This window comes from Mus pahari, chromosome 10, assembly GCF_900095145.1.
Source record: "Mus pahari chromosome 10, PAHARI_EIJ_v1.1, whole genome shotgun sequence".
NCBI classification, from domain to species: Eukaryota; Metazoa; Chordata; class Mammalia; order Rodentia; family Muridae; genus Mus; species Mus pahari.
In genome coordinates, this window is record NC_034599.1 from 114264579 (window position 1) to 114274745 (window position 10167).

General features: G+C 49.6%; 1 protein-coding gene across 8 annotated transcripts in view; it reads left to right on the top strand.

Moving 5' to 3' along the window:
• The window catches only part of Trak1 (trafficking kinesin protein 1), a 165659-nt gene that overhangs the window by 121222 nt on the left and 34270 nt on the right, over window positions 1-10167 (top strand). For all 8 annotated transcript variants that reach the window (XM_029543445.1, XM_021206357.2, XM_029543447.1 and 5 more), the window contains one exon: window positions 2873-2949. In XM_029543445.1, coding sequence (XP_029399305.1) covers window positions 2899-2949 — 51 coding nt within the window. In that variant the 5' untranslated portion in view covers window positions 2873-2898. The remainder of the gene's footprint in view (window positions 1-2872; window positions 2950-10167) is intronic.

Consider the following 10167-nt stretch of genomic DNA (forward strand, 5'->3'; position numbering starts at 1 on the left):
TGTGTGTGTGTGTGTGTGTGTGTATCTCATGCATGCACATATCTCCCCTTAAATTGTGATAGTATATATATTTAAAAACGTACATACTGAAATACTTCACATAATCCTTGCTTAGAGCCAGCAGTGGATTTTCACCTGGATGATTGGGCTCAGGCAATAGACTGCATCTTGTGGAATGCCCGTCCACCCCGGAGCCCCTAGTGAGGTTGTCACTCTTGAGAACATGAAGGGAGCATGCCCAGCCTCTTTACAGTCTGCGCCTGGTGACAGTGTGGGCTTGGGAAGAGACTGGAAGGACTGCCAGCTCTGCCGTCAGCATGTGTGTATGCAAATGAACATCACGCACAGGAGGACACACACATGACTGTAAATGAAACCAGAGAAAGCTGAGGCGGCATTCAGTTTGACATGGGACATTATTTATTCTATAGAATAAAGCCATTTGGGACTTGGGTGTGACATGCGACATTTCTATAGAATAAAGCCGTTTTGGGACTCCAGTCTGACATGCGACATTTCTATAGATTAAAGCTGTTTTGGGACTCCAGTCTGACATGCGATATTTCTATAGATTAAAGCCATTTTAGGATTTGGGTCAGGGCACAGAAGGCACATATTCCATATTATTAAGACCGCACATCACTGTCTGTCTGTGGTTATAGGAGCACGGCAGAGATCCCGGCTTGGCTTTTGAGTTTTGGTTTTTCTTGCCTCTGCCTCCCCTCCTGCTGGGATTGCAGGTGTGCACCACTGTGTGTGGTTCCTATGGTACTGGAGAAGGAACCAGGGCTTCATGCATGCTGGGTCAGCTCTATCAACTCATGTGTCCTATCCCAGAATTTTTAAATTGTGTCACCTCTGATGAGTTCAGGGCTGGGGTAAGAGCCTGGAGCCTTTCCTCCGTGTGGAACCTCACAGCTGCTCAGGAGAAAAACAAGTGCTCGTGGTAGCACAGTAGCCTTCACAGAGACAACTTGTTGACCTCGAGCCACTGAACTGTGCAGAGCATTGAGCTGGGTTCCATGGACAGCAGATTAGACTACACCTCATACGCCTCCCTGCCATTCCCTTGCTGGCCAACGTGAAGGCAAGGAGGAAGGTTAAAGAGCCAGGTGGTGTCTGCTGCCTGAGGCAGAGGGACCCTGTGGGGGAAATGGCCGCTGTGGAAGGGAGGAGGTGGAGGACGTGGAGGACGTGGAGGACAGGCTCCCACTTCCTGGTTTCTGGTGCTTCAGATTGAAAACCAGATTTCAGGCTCGGCCTGAGCTAGGAAATCATTCTAGAAGATCAGGTTTCTCTGAGCTCATCTCTAGGATCAGCTCTGCTTGCATACTAAAATATTTACAGGCTGCTGAATTCCAGCGACAGCTCTCTAGCAAGGCTCCGGGTGTGACCTGGTGAGAGACTTAGTGTCCCAGGTGCCTCTCATCGTCTGTCGTCAGATGTGGGTCGTTATGAAAGCTTTCACTGTTAATAGAATTATTCTCCAGGGTTGTATTACATAACATAGCTATGAAGTTGTGTGCATGAGTGTGTGTGCATGAGTGTGTGTGCATGAGTGTGTGTGCATGAGTGTGTGCGTGCATGTAGGGGATGCTCATGGAGGTCAGGGGTCAACTTCCAGGGTCATTCCTCAGACACTGGTTTCCATCTCTTCAGCGCAGATTTTACAAACTCACCCCACCATGCTTGCATGCTTTTTTTACTCGGGTTCTGGGGTGGAACATGGGTCCTTTCATTTGCTACTTTGCCAACTGGAAAGCATCCACTCCTAGAATCCTTCTACTTAACCCAAAGTGACAGGTTTCAAAAACAATTTCTCATTGCCTCTAAGCCCACATCCGATCACTTTCCCCCACAGAGGAAAAACCACAGGACAGTCTTTGTGTGAACTGAACTACCCGTTAATGCCTTGCCATTGATTTGAAGTAAAAAATAAAACAAAACAAAACAAAACTCTAGAGCAATGGTTCTCAGCCAGTGGGTCATGACCCCTTTGGGACTTGACTGACCCTTCACAGGGGTCATCTAAGACCATTGGAGAATACAGTGTGGTTTGTAACAGTGGCAAAGTAACAGTTACTAAGTGGCAAACAATTTTATGGTCGGGGGTCACCACAGCATGAAAACTGTGCATTAAAGGGCCTCACGCAGCATTAGCAAGGTTGGGAGCCACTGTCCTGGAGGCGGTAGCAGTCTGAAGCCTTCATCTGCCAGTAGAAGGGAATGAGAAGGCACAGATCTAAAGTGGTTCATAAGTGGCCCTCATGATGCAGTGGGTGGTACATGTAATGGAATTGTGCTCCGTGTGCGTGTGTGGGTGTGTGTGTGTGCATGCATGTGTGTGCATGGGTATGAGTGCATGTATGTGCACGGGTATGAGTGCATGTGTGCATGCTTATGCATGTATGCATGTGTGTGCATATGTGTACATATATGTACATGTGGGTGGGTGTGAGTGCCTGTATGGGTGCATGTATGTGCATGTGTATGCATGAGTGTGCAGCAGCCATGGTGGTAATGACTGTGCAGCGGATTTTCAAAGGATAGCACTCTAATGCTGCTGATATAGAAGCTTTAGAATCTAGGCCAGTCAGGAAGAAGGGGTGTGTGTCACTGTGAACTTGTAGGTTTTAGACTGTTGTTTAATAGTTATACAGACGGCTGCTTTCTGAAAGCTCCTACCTACCATGCCCGTGTCTCTGTGGTCAGTGGGTAACTCACAGCTCAGCATCACTGGAGGCAGAGCCTGGTGATGGTGAGGATGGTGTGGGTCAAATCCCTGAGGTCATGGTCTGAGGAGCCAAGTAGATGCTCACCCATAGCCAGCTCTCCGCCTTAGCAATCTCACTGCCTTTTCTGTCTCTTGCAGTTCTATGTGCCGAAAGAGTTGGCCAGATGACTAAAACATACAATGACATTGATGCTGTCACGAGGCTTCTTGAGGAGGTGAGTGTCTGGGGGAGGTGAGGGCCGTTTATAGCAGGTTCGTGTGGGCACCTTGTCTGTTTCAGGAAGGAACCTCACATTGGGGCCTTGTAGTATACAATTTAGTGGTTTCACTTTGCTACTTGTTTACTTTGAGACAGGATCTCACTGTGTAGCCCTGGCTGGCCTGGAACTTGCTATGTAGACCAGGCTGAGCTAGAACTCGTAGAGATCTGCCTGCTGTTGCCTCCCGAGGGCTGGCATTAAAGATAGTCACCATTACACCTAGTAGCTTTATCCCCAGGCCTTTGCAGCTGTTGATTTTGTGTACATGCATTAGATTTGTTGTTACTGTTTAAAACAAAATCTTATGAAGGCTGCCCTCAGGTTTGCAGTGTAGCTGACACCGGTGGCCTCATATTCCTGATGCTTTGACCTCTGCCTCCCAAGGGCTGGGATTACAGAAACATACTGTCATGCCCAGCTGATATATGAGATTGGAGTTACCCAGCTTGTGACATTGCAGCGTGACATTGCCATTTACACATGTGTTAGCCCACATTCGTCGCCATCTTGGGATGTATACCATTGGCAGGCCTCAGGCTGGATACACCTGTGGGGTGTATACAGTCAGCAGGGTATAGATCAGATACACCTGTAGGATGTATACAGTCAGCAGGGGATCAGATATACCTGTGGGATGTATACAGTCAGCAGGGGATCAGATATACCTGTGGGATGTATACAGTCAGCAGGGTATAGATCAAGTATACCTGTGGGATGTATACAGTTAGCAAGCTGCAGACCAGATATACCTGTTTGTTTTTGATATTCTGAATTGATGGCATAAAAAAAAAAAAGTGCCATTTAATGACTTGTCGGGACCCAGTTTCTGATCACAGAGTCCTAAACTATCTGCAGGAGAATATGTTCTTGCTTGTGGTTTCTGAACATAGTTCAGGAACTTTGTTCACCTGGCTGGTGGGGCGAAGCGCAGCATCAACATAGAAGTACAAAGCAACAGGAGTGCATGCCATGGCTGATCTAGAGAAAGCAAGTCAGATCAGGCGGATGGCATGCCCTCGAGAGACTGACCTCAGCTGGTCTCAGCGTGCTGTTTTCCTTTGGGAATAGGGGACTGGGATGCCCCCTGAGGACAAATGGGTATGCCCTGGGTACCTGAAGGCCAGGGTGGGACAGGCCCTGGGAGAAATACTGGTAATTTTTTTTTTTTTTAATCCCTGTGACCAAACCTGACAGAAACAGCTTGTGGGGGTTGGGAAGAGGGTGCTATTTTGGGCTCATGGTTTGGGGGATTTCATCACATTATATTAGGGGAAGGGGCAGCGGGGAGGCTTCCCCTATAGAAGTGAGAGCGTGAGGTAGTGGTTGTTCAGTTCATGGGGTTGCAAGGAAATAGAAGGTGGCTGAACCCAGTGCCAGAGTATAACCTTCAAAAGCTGACCCCTGGTGACCTACTGCCTCCAGATGGGAATGGGAGTGAGAGGAAGGGGATAGGTGTGTGTGTGTGTGTGTGTGTGTGTGTGTGTGTGTGTGTGTGTGTGTGTATGTGTGTGTACAGTGCCCACCCTTCATCAATGGCCCCACCACAAACCTGGCCTTCAGTACACAGGGAGCTCTGGGCCTTGGTTCTAATCTAGGATGACTCTGTGTCCAGTGACTTTCCATTAGCAGCTCCCCAGGAAGAGGGTGGGATCTTGGGGGAGCCACTGAAGGCACAGTGACCGCTGCAGGCAGCAGTGGGTGAGACTGCAGCACAGGCAGGTCCCGACAGAGTGGTTCCTGCAGCTCCCAGCCCTCTGCCCCTCACGTCGTCCTCTCTCTCGCGTTGTTTCTTCCTTCGGTGTGTGTAACATTTCCACTCACCCTGGAACACATCTGTCCTATTCTGAAGGAGGAGACGAGAACCCCTCAGCTCCACGTAGGTGATACCAGGACTGGGGACTCTGTGGTGGCCCTCCTGCCTTCTGGTAGACACCAAGTTGTCACCGTCTTGAGGCTGGTGTGGGTCCAGCAGCAGGCTCACTTGGCTGCATATTGGGTTTGGAAGTGGACCCGCTGACCATTCCCTGTGTGGGATTCTGGGCTCCTGAGCCTTGGTGGTGAGGTTCACCCTCTCCCTGCTCTGAGTCCTTGGCCTCTGCTCTCATCCCACACTCTCCATGGTTACCTCACCCCCTTCCTGGCCTGCAGAGGTGGCATTTAGAGCAGCCCACAGTTCAAGTCCGTCAGTCTGCACTGACCTGCCTCACTCTGACGCTGTAAGGACCCGTGAGGCTGTTCAGGAACCTGGGCACAGTAGCTACGTCCCCACTGAGACAGAAGCACGGGAGCCTTTGTGTTGGTTATTCTTGTGTCTGAGCTCCTGCCGTGAGATTTTGTCCCTTCTGTGGAATAGCTGTCTCTAGTTGCACTTGTAGGAGTGAAATCTGGCAAGCAGCTAACTGTTGTAGATATTAAGTGGGGGTTTCTACTCCACCTTAGATCATTTAGTTCCCAAATAAAGGGCACAAAACCTTTATATTTATTATAAGCCTTCAACACTAGAGCTGGGCAGATATCAGCCCTCTGTGCTATTTTGCCTGCGTTCCTGCTAATAATCCTGAGCTACCACTTGCTGTGTTTCGCCTGAGCCGCTCTTACTCCAACAGGCTGACCCTTGTGGCCAGGGGCACACGATCCACTTACCCCATGGTGACTTCTGCCTCCGCCCTCTCTCTGTGGTCTTTGCCTCAGACCCCCAGCCTGAGGGCGGAAGCCCTGCTTACCTGTCTTCTGTGCAGCTGCAGGCTGGAGGCATCTCTATTCAGCCAATAGTTTTAAATTAAGGAGCGGGGCTTGCACAACAAAAGCTGGCATATGTGAGCATTCACTCCGTCTCAAGACAACTCGACCTTGGGATACAGGATTTGGCATTATAATTCATAGCAACAGACCAAACCTCCACAGTTGTCCATCTGTCTTACATTAATTCTACAGCTGCTCTTGACAGTAGATATTGTCAGAGTGGAGGGACCTAAGTCTGAAGGACAGACACCAGGATCCCAGTGACTGGTTCTGGCTCATAACCACTCCCTGATGGGATCAGCTTCGCCCGTTGCATTTGACAACTCTTGAGTCTTTGGCATTATGGCTTCTTGGTTGTCAAGACATTTCCACTTTTAGGCTCTGTGCCCTTGTGGCTCTGTATGTCCACAGCCTATAGTCCTTGGCTGTGGTACATGAGGCCTCCTTGTGGATGTTATTCCATGGGGTACCTACCACCTTTCTCTCTGCTTTAACATTCAAGGTCCCCTCCAGACCCCTCCCAAGGTCTCCATCCCTGTATGAAGGGCCAGGCTGGTAGTGCTTGCCTGCAGCCTCAGCCCCTGGGAGGACAAAGGAGGAGGACAAAGGCTTGAAGGCCATCCTCAGCTAGCTAGGGAGTTGGAGGCTAGCCTGGGCTACACGAGATTTGTCTCAAAATTTTCGTTTTAAAGAATTCACTTTTCCTTGGTTAATTTTCTGACTAAGCATGGCTGTATGACATTCTAGCTTTAGAAAGGGCAATCACGTCTCCTTAGAGCGGTTTCTCCCCTTCCCCTTCGTAGTTACTGCTTTCTTGTTTTATTTTTGATAGGCAGCCATGCCTGCACCTCCCTGTTTTATAAATAGCAGCTGTCCCCTTTGTCCTTGGCCCTGATAAGATATCACAGGGAAGTCCCCCCCCTTTCTCTGGAACTGGATAGCTCATAGTCTGACTGCTACAGCCACCTTGCACTGGTCTTGCTTGGTTGGGTTCTGTGCCTCTGTTCAGGATTACATACCGACTGCGTACTGTGTGCTTCGGGATTTTCTCAGGACACTCAAGCACAGCTGCAAGCCGTCTGCGCGCGCATGTGTGTGTGCATGCGAATGTTGGGTCTTCACTGAGAAGGAGACCCTCAGGCTTGCCTGACTGACTGTATTGGGATGTACCTGGAGTTCACCACTTCTGCCCCAGTTAGAGTGTGCCTTCTGCTGACCCATGGTTACACGTTTTATCCTAAAATTGGTGAATGGGATGAGTCACTGCGGAGTGTGGGCATAGGCGAAGCATCTCCACGGAGAGCGCCAGCCAGCCCAGTGTGTGTTGGTGACAAGGGCCAATATCAGGTTGTAGGCTTTCAAGCCACCCTTGATTCATTTCTCAGAGAGTAAAGAAATGGTTTTGACTGGCATGTTCCAGGGCCTGAGTTAGTTATTTATAGTCTGTGGTTGCCACTAAGGTTAAAGACAAACTCATTTCCTGACTGTTTTCTTGATTTTAGAACTAAATGTTCAATTTATGTTGACTGGCAACAAGAAATGGGAGGTGACTCCTCCCCCCTACACACTCACACATGGCAGACATGCGCACATATACACACACATGCACACACACATGCACACACATGTGCAGGCATGCAGACACACTCAAACATGCAGGCATGCACATAGACACACACACACTCATACATGCAGGCATACAGACACACACAGAGACACGTAGGCACACCCACACATACACCTTGCCCTATATCTGTGATTCTCAAAAGAAACTAAGAATCGTGTTGCCTTGATAAACCTGAACAGAGCCAGGTGTGGCAGTGCGGGGGGACTGAGGCAGGAGGACCAAGGATTCAAGGTGAGCCTCGGCTGAACTCCTAGACCCTCTCTCAGACAACACTAGCAGACACCCAGAAGCCAGAAACAAGCTAGACAAGCAGTAAAGGATTCGGGTTTTCCTGCTACCCATAAGCAGTTTTCCATCCCTTCCTGCTTTTCATCCTGCAGACGTGCCCTGGGTAATTACTGTAAAGATTAGATTTCCAGCGTAGGCTTGCAATAGCTGCTCCCAGCTGGGCGGGCAGAGAGCAAGAGGCCAGAGGCCCGCAGCTGTGAGGTGTGGTCAGGGGCGAAGGGCTTCCTGACCTTCCTTGTGTGTTTGTTCCTGTTCTGTTCTCTGTCCATGTCCCTCTGAAGTGCCAGCCCTCCCTGCCCCTTGGGAAGCCTTGCCCTTCATGTCCTCCAGTTGCATCGTGCTTCGTAGTGCTCCTTGCCTCAGTGCGTGAGGTGCTCCTTGCCTCACTGTAGTGCTTTTTACCTGGTAGTGCTCCCTGCCTTGTGCTCTTTGCCTTGTAGTGCTCCTGGCCTTGTAGTGCTCCTGGCCTCAGTACCTGAGGAGCTCCTTGCCTTACTGCCTGAGGTGCTCTTTGCCTCACTGACTGTAGTGCTCCTGGCCTTGTAGTGCTCCTGGCCTTGTAGTGCTCCTGGCCTTAGTGCCCGAGGTGCTCCTTGCATTGAGAACTCACATCTGTGCTTGTTGGAAATTAGCAGTTTGGTGGGGTGAAATCATCAAGGAACATGGTCAGGAAGTGAGAAGTGAATGTTAAGCACCTGCTGACCACCCCATCTGGGCTGGGTGCTTGTCCTAGCAGGGGATCTAACAGGCCTGAGGGGAGTCTGTGGGAGGCCAGGCTTCTGCAGAGAAGTGAACATTGCTGCTAGTGCAGTTTTAGCCGCAGGAGAGAGGACTGAACTTATGTTAATCTTGAGTTTGCCTCTGGGTACTCACATCACAGCAGCCACACCATTCTCCCTGTCCCTCCCCTCAGGTAAGGCACGGCCAGAGTGGCCAGAGTCTGAGGATGACAAAGGGCCCCAGGTGTCTCCCCATGGCCCTCGAGGATAAGTTCAGGGTTGAGCATTTCTGATTGCCGGGACTGCCAGTGTGTCCCTTGGCCATGTGACGCACCCTTCCACACGCGCTGAGCCTTTGTGTGACTAGGGATGATGGGAAAGCGTGTAAGGTCGGAGTACATAGTGGGTACTTATGGCTCACTTAATGTACAGCCAAAGCCTGAATACAGAATAACTCCCATGCTTTGTGGGAGGCATTGTGATATTTTCATTTTTGAGCTGTCAGTTTTCACCTAAAACAGTGTAAGGAATGGATTTTAATGGTGTGTGAAGTGTACTTAGGAGTGCGTCAGAGTCACTGGCAAGCAGGTGGTACTAAGCCCTTCTCTCCTCTAACTGGTGACTGGTGTGTGCTGGTCTCAAAACCTGGAGTTAGAAAGTTACAAATCATCCAAAATAGAAAGTTATAAAGTTAGAACATTACAGATAACCCTGCCTGTTTGTGAGGAACAGTTTTGATTTTTCTCTAATTTTTTAAAAGGCTTATTTTTTATGTGTATGAGGGTTTTGCCTGTGTGTACATCTGTGCACTGTGTGCCTGGTGCCCACAGAGGCCAGAAGAGGGCATCAAATCCTCTGGGAAATTACAGAAGGTCATGAGCTGCCATGTGGGTGCTGGGACCAGAACCTGGATCCTCTAGAAGAGCAGTCAGTGCTCTTACGTAGCAGTCTGCTAACATGACTGAGCCCATGGTTAGAAAAGGCAGCCATCTGAAGCCCGAAACTGTTCCTTACACAAGGCTGAGTGTCCCAAACCAATGAGATGGGGAGTTTGTGAAGGAGCAAGTTCCAGGCTGTGGGAGGAGAGGATGGGGATTTCTCATAACCTGAGGACTTTAAAACGACGATTTCTCACAGATCAGCGCGCTGTTCATGCTTGCCTTCTCTCCATGCTGGCATCCCTTTCTGTACAATGCTGTGTGAAAAGCTCACCTGCTTTCCCGTGCCTCTCCATCTTTTTATGATTTCATTTCTATCATGCAAGTTACCATCTGTGATTACTTCAGTGATTCCTCAGCTCTGTGGCTTGAACAAAACTGTAGTGCTCCTGATTCTGGGGAAAAGGAACACCCAGGCGATGAAGGTAGTTAGTACCTAGTGTGGAATCGGAGCCTTCAACTGTCTCTGTTCCAGCCTGCCCGTCTACACTTCTTTGTAGAGTAAGTGAAGAGGGCAGTTAGTGTAGACTCTGAGGTGGTGTGGTCTCCTAGAACGTCCTCCACCTTACCAGCCTGTCTAATGCAATTAAGTGGATCTTATTGGGATGGATTTGGAGTTGGCACCTGTCCCCTACCTGGGACATCGTTCTTCCCACTGAGGCAGCCGTGTCTTTGTGTGACCCACTCTGTCTGCCTGTTGTCATGGCTGAATTGTCAGAACACCCTGTTCCTACATGTACAAAGCCTCTAAAGTATGAGTAGCTGATACAGGTTCTCTGCCCTTAGAGATCTCCTCCTCCTCCTCCTCCTCCTCCTCCTCCTCCTTTTCCTCCTCTTCCTCTTCCTCCTCCTCCTCTTC